This window comes from Gorilla gorilla, chromosome 19 (assembly GCF_029281585.2).
Source record: "Gorilla gorilla gorilla isolate KB3781 chromosome 19, NHGRI_mGorGor1-v2.1_pri, whole genome shotgun sequence".
Classification (NCBI taxonomy): Eukaryota; Metazoa; Chordata; class Mammalia; order Primates; family Hominidae; genus Gorilla; species Gorilla gorilla.
The window spans coordinates 40732908-40753015 of NC_073243.2; the positions used below are offsets into that span (position 1 = coordinate 40732908).

A 20108-nucleotide genomic window follows, 5' to 3' on the forward strand; every position below is an offset into this window, starting at 1 on the left:
CTTGCTTCCATCATGCCCAAAATTAACACAAGATGAATCACAGACCTAACTGTAAAAGCTAAAATTATGAAACTATAGAAAAATTAAATAATAGAAAACATAGGAGTAAATCCTTGTGACCCTGAATTAGGCAAAGCATTAGATATGACACCAAAAATACAAGCAACAGAAGAAAAATTAAATAAACTGGACATCATCAAAACTAAAAACTTTTTTTTCTTTTTTTTTTTTTGAGACAGAGTTTTGCTCTTGTTGTCTAGGCTGGAGTGCAGTGGCACAATTTCAGCTCACTGCAACCTCCACCTCCTGGGTTCAAGTGATTCTCCTGCCTCAGCCTACTGAGTAGCTGGGATTACAGGCGCGCCACCATGTCCAGCTAATTTTTCTATTTTTAGTAGAGATGGAGTTTCACCATGTTGGCCAGGCTGGTCTCGAACTCCTGACCTCAGGTGATCCGCCTACCTTGGCCTTCCAAAGTGCTGGGATTACAGGCGTGAGCTACCATGCCCGGCCCAAAACTAAAAAGCTTTTATGCAAAGGACACCATCAAGAAAGTGAAAAGATGCCTATAATCCCAGCGGTTTGGAAGGCCAAGGCAGGATCACTTGAGCCCAGGAGTTCCAGCCCAGACCGGGCAACAAAGTGAGACCCTGTCTCTACAAAAAAATTTTTAAAAAATTATCCGGGTGTGGTGGCATGCCCCTGTGGTCCTAGCTACTCAGGAGACTGAGGTACGAGGGTCACTTGAGCCCAGGAGGTCAAGGCTGCAGTGAGCCGTGACTGCACCACTGCACCCCAGCCTGGGTGACAGTGAGACTCTGTCTCAAAAACAAAACAACAAAAATAGCCCAATTAAAACATGGGCAAGTCTAGGCCGGGCGCAGTGGCTCACACCTGTAATCCCAGCACTTTGGAGGCCGAGGCGGGTGGATCACGAGGTCAGAAGATAGAGACCATCGTGGCTAACACAGTGAAACCCCATCTCTACTAAAAATACAAAAAAAAAAAATTAGCTGGGCGTGGTGGCCGGTGCCTATAGTCCCAGCTACTCAGGAGGCTGAGGCAGGAGAACGGTGTGAACCCAGGAGGCGTAGCTCACAGTGAGCAAAGATCACACCACTGCACTCCAGCCTGGGCGATAGAGCAAGACTCCGTCTCAAAAAGAAAAAAAAAAAAATGGACAAGTCTAAATAGCCATTTCTCCAAAGATAAGAGAGAAATGGCCAATAAGTACATGACTATACAGCTAATAACATTAGCTATAAAGAAAATATGAATCAAAATCACAATAAAGCACCACTTCACTTCTCACCCATCAGCATGGCTAGAATCAGACAATAACAAGTGTTGGTGAGGATGTGGAGAAATTGGAACTTTCATACATTTCTGGTGTGAATGTAAAATGATGCAAACTCTTTGGAAAAACTCTGGTAGCTCCCCAAAAGATTAAAGAGTCACCATATGACCCAGCAATTCCACCCCTAGGTATAACCCAACTCAAGAAATCATTAAAACATAGGTTCACACAAAAACGTACACAAGAATGTCTATAGCATGATTCTTTTTTTTTGAGATGGAGTCTTGCTCTGTCGCTCAGGCTGGAGTGCAGTGGCGCAATCTCAGCTCACTGCAAGCTCCGACTCCCGGGTTCACGCCATTTCTTCTGCCTGAGCCTCCCGAGTAGCTGGGACTACAGGTGCCTGCCACCATGCCCGGCTAATTTTTTTTGTATTTTTAGTAGAGACGGGGTTTCACCTTATTAGCGAGGATGGTCGCAATCTCCTGACCTCATGATCCGCCCACCTCGGCCTCCCAAAGTGCTGGGATCACAAGCGTGAGCCACCGTGCCCAGTCTAGCATGATTCTTAATAGCCAATGTAGACACAGCCCAAATGTCTATCAACTGATAAATAAAATGTGGTTTATCCACACACTGGAATATTAGCAATAAAAAGGATTGAGGGAATGGCACAAGCTATGACATGGGTAAACCTTAAAAACATTATGCTACGTAAAAGAAGCCCATCACAAAGACCACATTGTGTGATTCCATTTATATGAAATACCTAGAGAATAGACAAATTTATAGATGTAGGGTTAGTGGTTGCCTAGGGCTAAGAATGGTTAGGGAAACGAGGAGTGACCACTAACGGGTACAAGTTTCTTTTTAGGATAGTGAAAATGTTCTAAAATTGATTGTGGTGATGGTGGCACAATTCTGTGAATATATTAAAAACCACTGAATTGTTATTTAAGTAATCAAATTACATGGTATGTTAATTATATCTTAATGAGACTCAGCCCCTCCCCTAGATTTAATTAGAAGTGGAGCCTTGTCATCAATATTTTTTAAGAGTTTCCAGAGTGATTCTATTACATATCTCAAGTTGAAGGCCTCTGCTAAGGAGACGGAGAAAAAACCCAAAACACCACTCATACCTCCTGGGGATCCACAACACAGTAGTGATACAAATACTGATCCACGTAGAGTCCAGTAGCTGCAGGTGTATAAAATTGGTTGCAGAGGGCATATATTTGTGAACCATAAAGAGATCCAGAAGACTGAGCAGTTGGGTTCACTCCCATTATATAGACAATTGTGGCAATAAACACCATGATGCCAAGGATAGCACTCACTATTATCACACTTAAGTAGTATCTTCTTGTTCTGGACATTTCAGATCTTATAACACTGGTAACAAAGATCACCAACGCGGCAATGAAACAAAAGGCAGCCATGGCCAGCATGAAGCCCTTTGCTGCTCTTGGGTCTGTATAGCCTCCATAGCCATAGCCATAACCATAGCCATAGCCATAGCCACTTCCGTAGCTACCAAAGCCACTTCCTCCATAAGGGTAGCCTACACTACCTCCTAAAAGGGAAGTTCCATAGCCTCTGTCCCAGGCAAGCGTGGAGGCCACACAGGCAAAGATGGCAATGCACATCACAATAATGAGCATAGACAGAATCCGAATCACTCCTGGAGGAGAGGTCCATTTGTAGAAGTGAAGAATTTCATCTTCTGGGTAAAAAGAGTATGCTGGCTGAGAGAGCATTGGTCGAACATGCATCTCTCCACCATATATGTCATTGCTTGGTGCATAATGATTCGGTTTGCTGAAATGAACATGAAAATAATTTCAAGTTAGCATTTTTTGGTAGTAAGCAGAAAGAACACAACTTATTTGGAATAATTTAAACCATTGGGTAAATGAAACTAAAGCTTATCTGTGCACAGGAATCACCTGGAGGGCTTGTTAAAACAAAAGATTATTGGCCTCTAGCCACAACCCATTCTGCTCAGACATTTGGGTTATCTCTGTTTGGGGGTACTGTAAACAGTTTAACTATAAACATCCTTGAATGTGTATTCTGGTACAGAACAGTACTTATTTTTCTAGGGTATATACCCAGGAGAATTTCTGGATCACATATTTTTATATCTTCAACTTCACTAGACAGTATCAAACTGTTTTCCAAAGTGATTGTACCAATTACCTACGGTGGAATGGGTAACTGTAATATATCCATACAATGGAATACTCCATAGCTATACTGTCCAATGTGGCAGCCACTAGCCACTTGGGTCTATCATACACTTGAAATGTATCTAGTCCAGCTGGGCACGGTGGCTCATGTCTGTAATCCCAGCACTTTGGGAGGCCGAGGCGGGTGGATCACTTGAGGTCAGGGGTTCAAGACCAGCCTGGCCAACATGGTGAAACCCCATCTCTACTAAAAATACAAAAATTAGCCAGACATGGTGGCATGCGCCTGTAATCCCAGCTACTCAGGAGGCTGAGGCACGAGAACTGCTTGAACCCGGGAGGTGGAGGTTGCAGTGAGCCGAGATCATGCCATTGCACTCTACCCTGAGTGACAGAGCAAGACTCCGTCTCAAAAAAAAAGAAATGTGGCTAGTCCAAACTGAGATACGCTGTTAAAATGCACAGTGGAGAGTCTGAGGTGGGCGGATCACTTGAGGCCAGGAGTTTGAGACCAGCCTGGAGAACATGGTAAAACCCTATCTCTACTAAAAATACAAAAATTAGCCAGGCATGGTGACACATGCCTGTAATCCCACTTACTTGGGAGGCTGAGGCACGAAAATCAAGAATCACTTGAACCCAGGAGGCAGAGGTTGCAGTGAGCTGCGATCACACCCACTGCACTCCAGCCTGGGTGACAGGGCAAAAAAATTTTAAAATGCACAATGGATTTCAAAGATATAATATGAAGAAAGAATGTAAAATATTTCCTGAATCATTCATTTTTTACATCAATCACATGATGAAGTCATGTTTTAGATATACAAGATTAAGTGAAATATATTAAAATTAATTTCTTCTTTTGGCCGGGCACGGTGGCTCACGCCTGTAATCCCAGCACTCTGGGAGGCCGAGGCGGGTGGATCACCTGAGGTCAGGAGTTCGAGACTGGCCTGGCTATCCTGGTGAAACCCCATCTCTACTGAAAATACAAAAACTAGTTGGGCGTGGTGGTGTGTGCTTGTAATCCCAGCTATTTGGGAGGCTGAGGCAGGAGAATCACTTGAACCCAGGAGGTGGAGGTTGCAGTAAGCCGAGACCATGCCATTGCACTCCAGCCTGAGCAAAAAGAGCAAAACTCTGTCTTAAAAAAAAAAAAATTATCTTTTTATTTTTAATGAAAGTAAAAAAATTACATATATGGCTCATGTTATATTTCTACAGTGCTATGAAGCCAAAACTGATGAACTATGAATACATGCAGTTACAGGTAATGCTGAAAAAAATGAAAAAATACATATAGCATTATTATATTTACATAAAGTTTTAAAACAGGTAAAACTGGCCAGATGTGGTGGCTCACACCTATAATCCGAGCACTTTAGGAGGTGGGTGGGTCACCTGAGGTCAGGAATTTGAGACCAGCCTGGCCAACATGGCGAAACCCCGTCTCTACTAAAAGCATAAAAATTGGTTGTGCATTGTGGTGGTTACCTGTAATCCCAGCTACTTGGGAGGCTGAGGCAGGAGAATTGCTTGAATCCAGGAAGCGGAGGTTGCAGTGAGCCAAGATTGCGCCACTGCACTCCAGCCTGGGCAACAAAGTGAGACTCTGTCTCAAAAATAAATAAATAAAACAGGTAAAACTAAACTGAAATGTTTAGGATATACAAGGTGATAAAATGATAAAAGCAGGTAATGATCATACGTCAGGACAGTGGTCTCCAGAGAAAAGCAGAGGACACAGGGAAGGACTTTGAAGTGTTCTGTTTCTTGACCTGGGTGATGAGTATGTATGTTTGCTCGGTCTTTCCTCATGATCTCCTACATATGTTCTGTGTCCTTTTCTTTATGTATGTTGTAGTTCACCATTATTTACAAAAGCAACACAAAATAAGTGTCAGATTAGTGGTGCACTACTCAATTACTATATTCTCTAGTATGTTTTAAAAACTGTATTGTCATAAACAACTTGTGTCCCCACCATGTTTTAGGCACTAGTAAGGAGGTTAAAGAACTGGAACACAACCTTCACGTGATATTGTAAAATATGTATTTAGTCTTCATCTCCATTTTCTGGCATACAACTCCTAAAATCTTTGGACTCTCCAAAGTGATAAGTATCCCTTATATGCTAATGAGATGATAGGTTCCTGGCAGCCCTAGGAAGCTTCAGGATGGGAGCTAGGATTAGAGGGTTGGAACTTTTCAGCCCCAACCCCCTCTGGACAGGAAAGAGGGGCTGAAGCTTAAACTGCTCACCAATGGCCAATGATTTAGTCAATCATGCCTATGTCATAAAGCTGCCATAAAAACCCAAAAGGACCGAATTCACAGAACTTCTGGACAGCTGAACATGTGCAAGTTCCTGGAGGGTGGCACAACCAGGGAGGGCTGCTTCCCACATACCTCGCCCTGTCCACCTCTTCATCTGGTGTTTGTTGGCATCCATTGTAATATCATTTGTTTGTTCATTCATTCATTCATTCTTAAAAGACAAGGTTTCCCTATGTTGCCCAGGCTGGCCTCAAACTCCTGGGCTCAAGCAATCCTCCTGCCTCAGCCTTCTGAGTAGCTGGGATAACAGGCATGCACCACCACACCTGGCTTTTGTAATACCCTTTATAATAAACCAGTAATGGTAAGTACTGTTTCCCTGAGTTCTGCAAGCCACTTTAGCAAATTAATTGCACCCAAGGAGACAACTGTGGGAATCCTGATTTACTGTAGGTGGGTCAGAAACACAGGCCACAACCTGAGCTTGTGGCTGCTACGTGAAGTGGAGGCAGTCTGAACCTGTGATCTGATGCTATCTGACAGTGTCAGAATTGAACTGATAATTAGAGGACACACAGCTATTGTCCACTGTAGAACTGATTACTTGGTTGCTGGTGGGGAAATATCCCCACAAATTCTGGTGATCAGAGGTCACAGATGTGTTGTGACAGAACAGCAGGAGAAACTGTTTTTGCCTATATCACACTCCACTACACTTATCAGGGTTAAAGCTGCAAACTACTTAGGGGAGGAAATCCCTATCAATGTTTGATAGCAAATTTGGAATTCAAAAATTCACTGATAAGTCTTCACATGACCAAGGAGCCCAAAACTCCTCAACATTGCTTGTTTTAGATTATGGCAGGAATCACTCTTAAAACTGACAGTATGGAAAGTATTATGCTAAGTGAAAGAAGCCAGTTACAAAAGGCCACATATTACGTGATTTCTCCATTTATACAAAATATGCAGAATAGACAAATCTATAGAGACAGAAAGTAGACCAATAGTTGCTTAGGGCTGATGGAACTGGGAGGTGACTGCCAATGGGTAGGTTTCTTTGGAGAGTAATGAAATGTTCTAAAATTAATTGTGGTGATGGTTCTACAACTCTGTGAATATACTAAAAACCATTAAACTATCCATTCTAAATCGGTAAATTGTAAAGTATATTAATTATATCTCAATAAAGCTGTTATTTTTATTTATTTATTTATTTATTGAGACAGAGTTTTGCTCTTGTCGCCCAGGCTGGAGTGCAATGGTGCCATCTCAGCTCACCTCAACCACTGCCTCCTGGGTTCAAGCGATTCTCCTGTCTCAGCCTCCCAGATAGCTGCAATTATAGGCACGCACCACCATGCCCGGCTAATTTTGTATTTTCACTAGAGACGGGGGTTTTTCCACGTTGGTCAGGATGGTCTTAAACTCCCCACCTCAAGTGATCCACCCGCCTCGGCCTCCCAAAGTGCTGGGATTACAGGCATGAGCCACCAGGCCTGGCCTTTTTTCTTTTTTTCAGACGGAGTCTCGCTCTGTCTCTAGGCTGGAGTGCAGTGGCGTGATCTCGGCTCACTGCAACCTCCACCTCCTGGGTTCAAGTGAATCTCCTGCCTCAGCCTCCCAAGTAGCTGGGATTACAGGCAAGTAGCTGGGATTAGAGGTGCACGCCACCACAGCCAGCTAATTTTTGTATTTTTAGTAGAGACGGGATTTCACCATGTTGGCCAGGATGGTCTCGATCTCTTGACCTTGTGATCCGCCAGCCTCGGCCTCCCAAGGTGCTGGGATTACAGGCGTGAGCCACCGCACCCGGCCTAAAGCTGTTATTTTCAAAAACTGACAATATGTTCCCAATGGCCACCTAAATGAGGCATTTAAATGGAAGCTTCATTATCATTTGTACAAAACAAAAAGGAACATACAAATATAAACCTTGGCAATCTCTTGAAACAAACATTAGCAATAGGTGACAGCAGTTGTCCTAGCAGAGACAAACTGTCACTCTGAAAGTTGAGAGAAATTCAGTTTTCAGTGCAGACCCTTTGATACAATTTAAATTTACAAGTACACGTATCGTTTTATTTTTAAAAGCAAACACTTAAAAGTTTATTTTTAAAAGCAAACACTTAAAATTAAAGTTTCAACCATACTTATTGTTTACATGTGATAGACTTTTTCAAAGAGAATAACTAAAGAATTATTTACTTACAATTCATCGGGCCTGTAAGGAGGTGGACTTTCAAGAGGCCTGGATGACATGGCTGATTGTCAATGGTCAGCTGATCTTCAGGATGAGCAATGCCCTTTAGCTTCCAAGATAAACCAATCTAAGCAACAAAAGTAGAGTTATGGCATTACTACTAAGCTCACAGTTTCTTTCTTTTCTTCATCCCACCCCCCACCCCAAGACAGGGTCTCACCCTGTCACCCAGGCTGGAGTGCAGTGGTCCAATCACAGCTCACTGCAGCCTTGATCTCCCAGGCTCAAGTACTCCTCCTACCTCAGCCTCCCAAGTAGCTAGGACCACAGACGTACACCACCATGCCTGGCTAATTCCTGTATTTTTTGTACAAAAATTTGAAATATATATAATTTCATATTACTTTTGAAAGTTCATATTAAATGAGAATGTATATGAAAGTGCACATATAGCCGCACTAGCACATACTAGCTCCTCAATGCAAAGTAACCATCTAATGGGTTAAATGCCTTTATCATTAAAAATGATAATAAAATGTATCTATAAATGGTGGAATTGTAGATATTTTTCCCTTATCTCCTTTTCCAAGTCTTCAAAACTGAGCACAACTTTTATACAAGGGGAGAAAAAACAATATGCATAGTATTAATTGGTCATTTTCTGAAATTTTGTCCTAAAATTCTTCAGCACAAGTTCCTAAACATTTGAGAAGCAATTTCACTCAACAAGCATTTATTAAGTGCCTACACTAGACCAGGAGAGCCTGTAGGAGTGACGTATGAGAGCCAGCGCTGGGGTCCTGGCTCTTCCAGGCTGGTGTGGTGCTGATACACAGGTGGCTAGCTTATGGAACAGTGAAGTGGGAGCATGGTGGAATGGTGTCATCTTTTAAAATAAGGTTACAGTAAGAATATAGTGGATGGAGGATAAGTAAGAAAAGGGAGGGCTTTGAAAGTCTAGTGGGAGTGTCTCACTTCCTTCAGGTAGGAAACAGGGAGCCAGTTCGTGATTCTCGGAAAGGGAGGTGTAAGTTTGATTTGAACCAGATTTGAAAGACAAAGTCAACAGTAAAAAGGAGCACCTAGAGTCAGCAGCAGCAAACCTAGGTGTGAGGCGACAATGAAGGACTAGCTTAGGAGACAGAAGATAGGAAGGAAACTAACATTCATCAGACACCTACCGACGTGCTGGGTGCTTTACATAAAATCCTCCTTTCATCCTCAAAACGACCCTCCATGGTTGATTAGTCACTTTACAGATGCATAGAGGGTCAGGAAGAGATGTAAAGTAATATGCTCAAGTTTATATGGATGTCAGTGAGTCACTCAGATGTAACTTGAAACCAGATGATTTCATGTGCTTTTCACTATGCTAGTTTGAAACAATGAGTTCCATTTGGGAAACACCAGTTTTTGTGGGGAGTGCACATCTGGTGTTAGCATCCATGAGGAAGTGAAGATGGAGATCGTCTGCCTACGTCCGTAGGTGGATCCATGGGCACTGAGAGCTCTCCAGGAAAAAGACAAGTCTCAGCAAGATGTGGTAAACACACAACCCCCAAACCTATAAAGCTTGAGAATTATTCTAGAAAACCTGGTGCTGGAGACACTGGCAAGGTACTTCCCACATCAGCTACAGAACTTCATGCCACTCCTTAGCTATGTTGAACCAACAATAAATTCTTTCCAGGTTATACCAGTGATTAGTAGAGTAGGGAACTTTGAGATCTACTAGAAGGTAAATTCCATGTGAGCAGGAATTTTTGCATGTTTTGTTCACTGATTAAATCAATGCCTGGCACATAGTAGACGTCCAGATAATTTGTTGAATGTTTACAGGAACCAGACTGGACCATGGATATCTCTGCCTGCAAAACCTCTTGTGCTTTCAAGTTGAAGGTAACGGAAAAGTATCAGAGTAACTTTAAAAGGTATGATCCCTGAATGACACTTGAGTAACATCTATAATGAGTATATTAAAGCATCTGATATTTTTTCCTTTTCTAATACGGTCTGTACAATCATACATTAATATATTAACAACAGTACATCAATTCAAACTCTTAAAACTTTTTTTTAAATTAATGGCAACTCTTTTTTTTTTTTTTTTTTTTTTTGAGCCGAGTCTCGCTCTGTCACCAGGATGGAATGCAATGGCACAATCTCAGCTCATTGCAATCTCCGCCTCCCAGCTTCAAGCGATTCTCCTGCCTCAGCCTCCCGAGTAGCTGGGACTACAGGCGCACGCTGCCACGCCCGGCTAATTGTTTGTATTTTTAGTAAAGATGGGGTTTCACCGTATTGCACAGTCTGGTGTCAAACTCCTGAGCTCAGGCAGTCTGCCCTCCTTGGCCTCCCAAAGTGCTGGGATTACAGGCATGAGCCACCACGCCCCACCTGGCAACTCTCTTCTATACCCTTTAGGACAGTGTATTTCAAATCTCTCAGAATTAAACCCTGCCCAACTATGTATTAGATAAATCCTCAAAGATGGAAATATATAGAATGTTAACACCACCAACACAATTAGCATAATTTTCCAAAGACATGAAGGAAGATGACTTTTCTACATTTTTAAAAGCCACTTTTAAAGTATACCATAGAGAAAAGTGCACAAATCATAAGTGTACACAGCCCTGTAACTAGCACTCAAGTCAATTTCTCTATACTTTTTTTTTTTTTTTTGAGACAAGGTCTCATTCTGTTGCCCAGGATGAAATGCAGTGCCATCATCTCAGCTCACTGCAATCTGCCTCCCAGGCTCAAGCAATCCTCCTGCCTCAGCCTCGCAAGTAGCTGGACTACAGGCACATGCCACCACGCATGGCTAATTTTTGTATTTTTAGTAGAGATAAGGTTTCACCATGTTGCCCAGGCTGGTTTCAAACCCCTGAGCTCAAGCTATCCACCTGCCTTGGCCTCCCAAAGTACTGGGATTACAGGCATGAGCCAACACACCTGGCCAATTTCTCTATATTCTAATAACGGTGAAACACATATACAAATGAGCAATTTAGGCGAAAATGTTATGGTACTATAAAAAGGCAAAAGTCCAGATTGTCTTCAGAAAAAGAACATTAAGGAAAACTGAATTTAGGCCAGGTGAGGTGGCTCACACCTGTAATCCCAGCACTTGGGAGGCGGAGGCAGGTGGATCACTTGAGGTCAGGAGTTCGAGACCAGCCTGGCCATCATGGCAAAACCCCGTCTCTACTAAAAATACAAAAATTAGCTGGGCATGGTGGCACGTGCCTGTAATCCCAGCTACTTGAGAAACTGAGGCATGAGAATCACGTGAGCCTGAGGTGGAGGTTGCAGTGAGCCAAGATTGTGCCACTGCACTCCAGCGTGGGTGACAGAGCGAGACTTCGTCTCAAAAAAAAAAAAAAAAAAAAAAGAAAATCTGAAGTTAAGCACTATTAAATGTGGGATCCTAGTTCTGAAGCTGAATGTCAAATATTCCCAAATTCTAGGTTCAGTGGTAGTTTTTGAAAACTCTAAATTAATCCAGACTCAGTCTTAAGTTGTCAAAAATTCAAACAAGATCCCTTTTCAAACTGCTATTTCCTGGATTCAGAGTTGTCACGTCTCCCCAAAAGCACGGATTTTAAATTGTGAACCAAATCATGTGGCTCATGCCTGTAATCCCAGCACTTTGGGAGGCCGAGGCAGGTGGATCACATGAGGTCTGGAGTTCAAGACCAGCTGACCAACATGGTGAAACCCCATCTCTACTAAAAATACAAAAAATTAGCGGGGCGTGGTGGTGCATGCCTGTAAACCCAGCTAGTTGGGAGGCTGAGGTAGGAGAATTGCTTGAACCTGGGAGGCGGAGTTCGCAGTGAGCCAATATTGCGCCATTGCACTCCAGCCTGGGCAAAAAGAGCAAAACTCGGTCTCAAAAAAAAAAAAAAGAAAAAGAAAGCTCGTTAAGAACAAGTCATGCCACATCAACTTCATTTCCTTTTCTGGGAAGGTTACCAGACTGGTGGATTTTATTTTTTCCTTTATTATTTCCTCTTCAGGGAATGCAGAGAGAAAGAATCCTGAAAATCTTGAGCACATCCTTGTGTGGGTGGGCAGATTCCCAAGGGGCTGGATTATGGCACCCAATTAGCACAAAAGAATGAACCATTTATGTCCACCTGGTGGGAGGTCTCCAGTGGTAAACACAGACAAAGTGGAGGAGACACGCTTATCCAGATTTGCAGCTGACCAAACACACTGGAAAGGATAACTAACCCATTGGCTAGGCCATCAACACTAAGCAAGATCTCTGTAAAGTCAGAATGATGAGTTTAAAACAACCTAGTGGTTTTAACAGCCCCCATTTACTGGCTCGCAATCTGAGACAAATTCCTTATCTCCTCTAAGTGCACTCAAATGCGGGAATAATCCTGACCTCTGCACTGGGATAAGAAAAAGTCTTAAAGAGCTGGGTGCAGTGGTTCACGCCTGTGATCCCAGCACTTCGGGAGGCCGAGGCGGGTGGATCACGAGGTCAAGAGATCAAGACCATCCTGGTCAACATAGTGAAACCCTGTCTCTACTAAAAAAATACAAAAATTACCTGGGCTTGGTGGCGCGCGCCTGTAGCCCCAGCTAACTCAGGAGGCTGAGGCAGGAGAATCGCTTGAATCCAGGAGGAGGAGGTTACAGTGAGCTGATGTCACGCCACTGCACTCCAGCCTGGCGACGAAGCGAGACTCCGGCTCAAAAAAAAAAAAGAAAGAAAAAAACCACAAGAAAAAGTCTTCAAGAAAATGGGCAACTGCATTCATCATAAGGTGGTTATCCTGAAAGTAAGAAATTTCAGTGCTTAGGCACTTAGGTATATTGTATCCATTTTCAAATACAGCTGACCCTCCACATCCATGGGTTTTAAATCCTGATTCAACCAACCTCAGACAGAAAATATTCAGGGGAAAAAAAATTAAAAATTACAGGGCAGGTACAGTGGTTCACACCTGTAATCCCAACACTCTAGGAAGCTGAAGCAGGAAGATCACTCGAACCCAGGAATCCAAGACTGACCACAGCAACATAGTAAGACCCCATCTCTACAAAAAATTTTTCTTAAAATTAGCCAGGCATGGTGGCACATCCCTGTAAGTTCCAGCTACTCAAGAGACTGAGATGGGAGGATCTCTTGAGCAGAGGAAGTTGAGGCTGGAGTGATCATGCCACCATACTCCAGCCTGAGTAACAGTAATACCCTGTCTAAAAAAATAATAAACAATAAAACAAAAAATAGATTTTTAAAACTACAATATCACAATTCTACATAGTATTTACATTGTATACGGTATTATAACTAGAGATTATTTAAAGCCTACAAGAGGTCTGGGTGCGGTGGCTCACACCTGTAATTCCAGCTCTTTGGGAGCCCAAGACGGGCGGATCACTTGAGGTCAGGAGTTCGAGACCAGCCTGGCCAACATGGTGAAACCCTGTCTCTACTAAAAATACAAAAATTAACTGGGATTGTGCCGGGTGCCTGTAATCCCAGCTACTCAGGAGGCTGAGGCAGGAGAATCACTTGAGCCCAGGAAGCAGAGTTTGCAGTGGGCCAAAACTGCATCACTGCACTCCAGCCTAGATGATGGAGTGAGATTCTGTCTCAAAAAAACAATTAAAAAAAAAAAAGTATACAAGAGCATTTAGGCCATATGCAAATACAAAGCTATTTTATAACAAGGACTTCAGCATCCTCAGATTTTAGTATCATGGGGGTCCTGGAAGCAACCTCTCACAGATACTGAAGGGTGACTATATTGGTGGCATAAATGAGTCATTTTTAAAATGTAAACTGATTTTTTTTTTTTTTTTTGAGACAAGAGTCTTGCTCTGTCATCCAGCCTGGAATGCAATGGCATGATCTCGGCTCAATGGAACCTCCACCTCCCAGGTTCAAGCAATTCTCCCACCTCAGCCTCCTGAGTAGCTGAGATTACTGGCACATGCCACCAGGCCAGGCTAATTTTTGCATTTTTAGTAGAAACGGGGTTTCACCATGTTAACCAAGCTGGTGTCAAACTCCTGACCTCAGGTGATCCACCCACCTCAGCCTCCAAAAGTGCTGGGATTACAGGCATGAGCCACCATGCCCAGCCATAAACTGAATTTTTAAAAAGTCAATTCCATAGTACAGTATAGAGGAGAACTAACTTAATAATCGTTCATTTTTAAAGGTGCATTTCTTTGGTAAGAATTTCAACAAAAGCTAACAACCTATTCCAAACTTTATTCACAGAAATAGTGCTCATATCTAGGAATAATATGCTATTAAAAAGAACAAACAAAACCTGATTTGTACATCACATTCTAAATTATGTGCCTCTCCAGGAGGGTGACTAAGATCATTAAAGATCTAGGAAAGCTGGCCAGGCACCGTGGCTCACGCCTGTAATCCCAGCACTTTGGGAGGCCGAGGTGGGTGGATCACAAGGAGATCGAGACCATCTTGGCCAACATGGTGAAACCTCGTCTCTACTAAAAATACAAAAATTAGTTGGGCATGGTGGTGTGTGCTTGTAATCCCAGCTACTTGGGAGGCTGAGGCAGGAGAATTGCTTGAACCCAGGAGGCAGAGGTTGCAGTGAGCCAAGATTGTGCCACCGCACTCCAGCCTGGCGACACAGTGAGACTCTGGCTCAAAAAAAAAAAAAAAAAATCTAGAAAAACCATGTCTTAAGACAAATGATTGGAAAAACAGGAAATGTTTGGCCTGGAGAACTGAACATCAGAAGAATCACTTTAGCAGCCCTGAAATATCTGAAGAGCTGTCTTTGTTATCCTAGAAATGGTTAAAAAAAAAAAAATTCCAAAAACCACAGGCTGATTTCATCTCAATGTTAGGAAGCCTCTCCCTCACCCTGACCCCACACCCTCTCCAAAAATAACTAACAACAATTTGAGCTCATGCAATTTATGCAAAGCTTAAGTTATTTGATATTTTTTTGGAGACCAGACTGGAGAACTTCTAAGGTCTCTTTCAAAGTGAATCTGTGACTGTGCTTTAAGGCCAGCAGCCAAAGGTGAAAGAGGACCAATGCCCAGCACAGCAACATTAACAATCTGTACATGTGTTGAGTGAAGGAAAAAATAAAATGAGAATGAAGAGGCCACTTATCACCTACAGGAACTTAAGAGAGTGACAAGGACAGAAGTCAGACAGCTAAATTAGAGTCAGGGGCAAAAGGGAAGCAGCAGATAGATCCTTGTCAAATATGTTAATCTGAAAACCAGCATCTTGGGCTAATGATAAAATATAAAGTGTTCTCCCCTTGACAATGTTTACTAACCAAAAGCTGTCTTAATGGAAAACTAAGCTAAGATGAAGAAAACAGGCTGAGGCTGGGCAAGGTGGCTCACACTTGTAATCCCAGTACTTTGGGAAGCCAAGGCAGAGGGATTGTTTGAGCCCAGAACTTCAAGATCAGGCTGGGCGACAGAGTAAGACTCCGTCTCTATCTTAAAAAAAAAAAGTATAAAAAAAGAAAAATTAGTCTGAAAATGCTTTGGCCTCAAATTATTCTTTAAAGAAAACTGTCAATAACTCAAAAATAAACTTTATTGTATTTAAGAGAAGTCTGTTCCTTTTAGAGCACATGCAGTAACTGTCAATTTGCCTTTAAAAAGTTTAAGTTGTGGCCGGGCGCGGTGGCTCACGCCTGTAATCCCAGCACTTTGGGAGGCCGAGGCGGGCGGATCACGAGGTCAGGAGATAGAGACCACCCTCGCTAACACAGTGAAACCCCGCCTCTACTAAAAATACAAAAAATTAGCTGGGCATGGTGGCAGGCGCCTGTAGTCCCAACTACTCGGGAGGCCGAGGCAGGAGAATGGTGTGAACCTGGGAGGCGGAGCTTGCAGTAAGCCAAGATCGCGCCACTGCACTCCAGCCTAGGAGACAGCGAGACTCTGTCTCAAAAAAAAAAAAAGTTTAAGTTGTGCCTTATATTAAATGATTTAGATTATAGGCACATCATTAGCAAATTGTCTAAAAATTTGAAGTTAGGCAGATTTTGTAATAGACTGTGTCAGAAATTGTATTTTTAATAAATCTTCCAGGTGATTTTTAAACACATCACATATTTTGAGAATTGCTGTCTACAATAAAGGTGTCAATCCAAAAAGGACATTGATCTTGCAATTTCCTGTCTAGAAAGCCCAGATCTTTTACACAACAGACACCTGCTGTTCAGGTCTCAGCTCAGACATCACCTTCTGGGAGATGCCCTCCCTGTCCCTCACTCCATCACACAAAACTTGTTTTTTTTTCAGAGCAAACTCCCCTCCGCCCTCATACCTAAAATATAGGTATCATCTCCACCGCATCTGGAATGCCCATATCCCAGGCATCAAATGTCTATTTTGACCATCATTTATATCCCTGGTCGCTGGAACTAGCCCCTGGCACAAAGTGACTGTCAATGAGTACTCAATTAATAAAACCAACAGTCAATTATTAGAGTTGCGATTTCAATCCAGCAGTGAATGCCTTGAAGTTCTTCACACAACACCCAATAAACGTATTTTTTCCAACTTCAGTTTGTCAAATGTAATTAAGTGCGTAGAGTCTAAGAGAAAGGGAGAAAAAGAGGACAGAACAGTCTGAGAATCACCTGTGAGCCTGTTAGAAAGGCAGAATCCCAGGCCCCACTCCTGACCTCCCAATCAGAATCTGTGTTTTAATAGGATCCCTAAGTGATTCATACCACAGCCAAGACTGGAATCACTGGGTTACGGAAAAGCGGCAAGCCTAGGGGTTAAAACAAAAAGCCTAACAGAAATCTGCATGGTCTGTTTACTCTCTTATTTCCATAAATAGTAATCTGATGAAAAAGATCCATTAATATTCCAATCAAATAAGCCTTAAAATGCAACTGAAGAAAACTTCCTTCTGAGAGGTTCCTAGGAAGATGAAAGATATTACATCAGATCATTTATGTGGTTAAAAGTAATATACTATTTTGAAAAGGTAGTAATTCCAACACTACCTTTAGAAGAAAACAAGAATTTTACCTTGACATCAAGCAAAATGCGGGAAATCTTATATCAGGCTACAGATACTAGTCAATGGTAGAAAAGTCCAGAAAAATCCCCCAAGTCTGGTTCTGGAATATCAAGGACCGCTGCTTCTGATATTCCTTCCCAGATTAGCTGAAGCAGTTTGCAAGCAAGCCCACCTGCAACGTTTCCCCCACGGCATTTGCCCACTTTTAAAATGGAGTTCTACTAAGGCCTACCTTTTAGAGTTGCTGGGATAATTAAATTAGAAAATACAGAATGCTTTTAGCACAGTGCCTCACGTGCAGGAGGCACTGCTGCCCTCTATTTCCCGAAATGGCCTGGAAGCTGCCAAAAGGTGGAGAACCATGTCTTACCGATCTCCCTATCCTCCGCTCCGTCACCTAACAAAGGAGGCCCCTAATAACTAAATAAATTGCAAAACGACCAAAAAAAATGTGTTGCTTTGTTTGAGGAAATATCTCTGCCTCCCACACACACTTAAGATGTCTATTTTAAAGCACCACTAAGAAAGTATTCATAAAGGCTGGGTGTGGTGGCTTATGCCTGTAATCCCAGCACTTTGGGAGGCCAAGGCGGGCGGATCACCTGAGGTCCGGAGTTCGAGACCAGCCTGACCAACATGGCAAAACCCTGTCTCTACTAAAAATACAAAAATTAGCTGTGCATACTAGTGGGTGCCTGTAATCCCAGCTATTCGGGAGGCTGAGCAGGAGAATCGCTTGAACCCGGGAGGCAGAGGTTGCAGTGAGCCCAGATGATGCCACTGCACTGGGGGACAGAGCCAGACTCCGTCTCGGAAACACACACACACACACACACACACACACAAGCACCTCATATGTACAGTGCAAAAGAACTACTGTTACTATTGTTACACTTGGGAACGCCTAGTTTTCTATCACACCAAGAATCACCAAAAAACACCATAAGTGCCTTCATGGGAAATGTTTCTCTTTTCCAGGTATCCCAATAATACACCTGTTGCCTAAGGGCCACACACTGACTGGCCTGGAAAGCCGCCGCCTCCTCCTCGCGCAGGGTAATTCCCCAAGCGGGCAGTGTGGTCAGCGAGCCCCGGGTCCGGCCTAAGGATGCCGCGGCTTTTCCCTCGGGCCCGGTGGCTTCCCGAGGAGCGCGAGGGGCTCGGCGCCGCTCCCAACCCCTAGGCCCAGAAGCCATCTTGGCCCTCGACCCCTGCTCCCCGCACGCTTCCTCCGACGCAGGCAACATGGCTGGCGCGCGGGGCCGGCCCAGTCCCGGAGGTCCCCAAACTCCGTGGCCCGGCTGGGCGCGGGTCCCGGCTTCCATGCGCACCGAGGCGCTCCCAGGCAGCGCGCGCCCACGTTCGCCGGGCAGGCACCGCCCGGAGGCAGTTCCGCCCCCCTGGGGGCAGCCCTTTTGATCACGGGTGAGAATCCGAAGCGTGAGCAGCTTCCCTCGAAGTCCAGCCTCACTCGAAATTAACTCCCCGCCCCCCAGCTTAAATCGACGCGGGTTCACACAACTCGCAACAAGTGGATTCGAAGTAGCCAGTGTGGCCCACACCGTGACTCCTGGAATATTTCACGGATTGAATCCAGCCCCCGTCTCCCCGGGATATCCAAAGGGGTGCGGTGGGAGCGGAAGGAAGGAAATTCCCCCCGGGATCTAAGCCGCCTGGGCCGGCGAACAGCCGCCTCGCTGCAGCCTCAGGCTTAGGACCCCCAAGGAGCTGGGCGCAGGATCCCTCTCCATGAAGGCCGCCCCCCAAAACTGCAGCCCCAGAGCGGATGCAGGATCGTCGCTGTTCAGGAATGTCGTGCCCCATAAAAGTGAAAAGTTGCCCGCGCCGCTTTCAGCGTTTCCGCGGAATAAAGCTTGATCGGCGGCTCCAAGCCACCCCTCGCCCCAGGAGGCAGCCTCCCAAGTTGACCGGTGCTGCTCTCTCCGCAGACCCGCGCCTCTCTGGTTCCCACGAGTCCCAGCTCGGGGACGAAACTGCCACCGAAACCAGCGCGGAGCGTCCTCCCCCCGGCACTCCCCTAACATAGTCGCCGCGGTCCCCCCACGGGGACCCTCGGGCTCCCGTGCGCCCCTGACGCCGCGCCCAACACTCACCCACTCGCCGCAACTGGGCCCGACCCTCTGGGGGCCAACGGAGCCAGGGAGCGCGCTCACCTGGCGGGCGCACCTGACGCCGCACCGACCGCCAGCGCTGAGCCGGGGACTGGGCGGGGGACGTCTCCTCCCCCTTCTCCCTCTCCTTTCCCTCCTCCCTACAACCGGCCCTGCCCCCGGGCATGCGCACCAACGTGGAAGGGGGTGCGGGAAGCCTGTAGGCCAGCGCCGCGAGTCCCACCTGCTGCGTCCCAGACCGGCTCCTCGGCGCTCTGGACCTGGCTCTCGGTTCCTGCCGCCTCCGCCAGAGGAAGCAGGGAGGGAGAGGTGGACGCGGGAGTGTAGGTGTGGTGTGTCGGCCTCCTCCCTCGGTGACCAATTCACCTGAAACTCGGATGGGAGGGGGCGGGAGGACGCGGTCCTGCTTCCCACACCCTGCCAGCGCGCTGTTAAAGGAACCGTGCGACGTTGCGGCCCGAGAGGCGGGGCGCAGAGGAGAGGCGCGGGCTCCTAGGGGGCAGCACGGATGGGGGTCCCTGACCACCGCGGGGTGCGTTCGGTGCTCCGCCTGCTTCGGATGGAACCTTGGGGTGTCTGACGGAGAGAGGCCGAACGAGGTCCAGAGGGGACTGTTTCCTCCGGAAAGAGGGTCCAGGCACTCAGCACTTTGATAGGAAAGGCACGTCCTCACAGGACACTTTTCTGCTTCGAAAATTTGATTGAACTGTTGCTGGAAAAAGGCATCTAGATGTATTGCTCCAACAAAAGACTCCTGGGAAAATTTCAAAAGTCGTGTGTAAACATTGGCGCTGTTTCTGAATCTCTAGATTCAGAATAAGACAATTACTTAGAGGGGTTAAAATGAGGGTGAACTACTGTAGGTGTGAGTCAGTTGCCATCCAGCAGGCTAAAGTGCATAATACAGTTTACACATCACCACCCCAGGGTCCTCTCCTGCCCACCCGGTCCGCTCTTGGGGACAGGGAAATTTAAACTATTATGGCTC

At 45.0% G+C, this 20108-nt stretch overlaps 1 protein-coding gene across 4 annotated transcripts in view; it reads right to left on the reverse strand.

Annotated features, from left to right (window-relative positions):
* The window catches only part of OCLN (occludin), a 64447-nt gene extending 44747 nt beyond the window's left edge, over window positions 1-19700 (reverse strand). Inside the window, exons 1-3 of one of the 4 annotated variants that reach the window (XM_031003321.3) lie at window positions 19344-19700; window positions 7979-8096; window positions 2440-3118 (exon numbers count right to left, since the gene is read on the reverse strand). In XM_031003321.3, the coding sequence (XP_030859181.1) occupies window positions 2440-3118; window positions 7979-8028 (729 nt within the window). In that variant the 5' untranslated portion in view covers window positions 8029-8096; window positions 19344-19700. Of the gene's footprint in view, window positions 1-2439; window positions 3119-7978; window positions 8097-19102 lie in introns of those variants that run through there. The other 3 variants (XM_031003320.3, XM_031003322.3, XM_055367037.2) reach the window with 3 other exon arrangements.
* Between the last annotated feature and the right edge of the window lie 408 nt (window positions 19701-20108).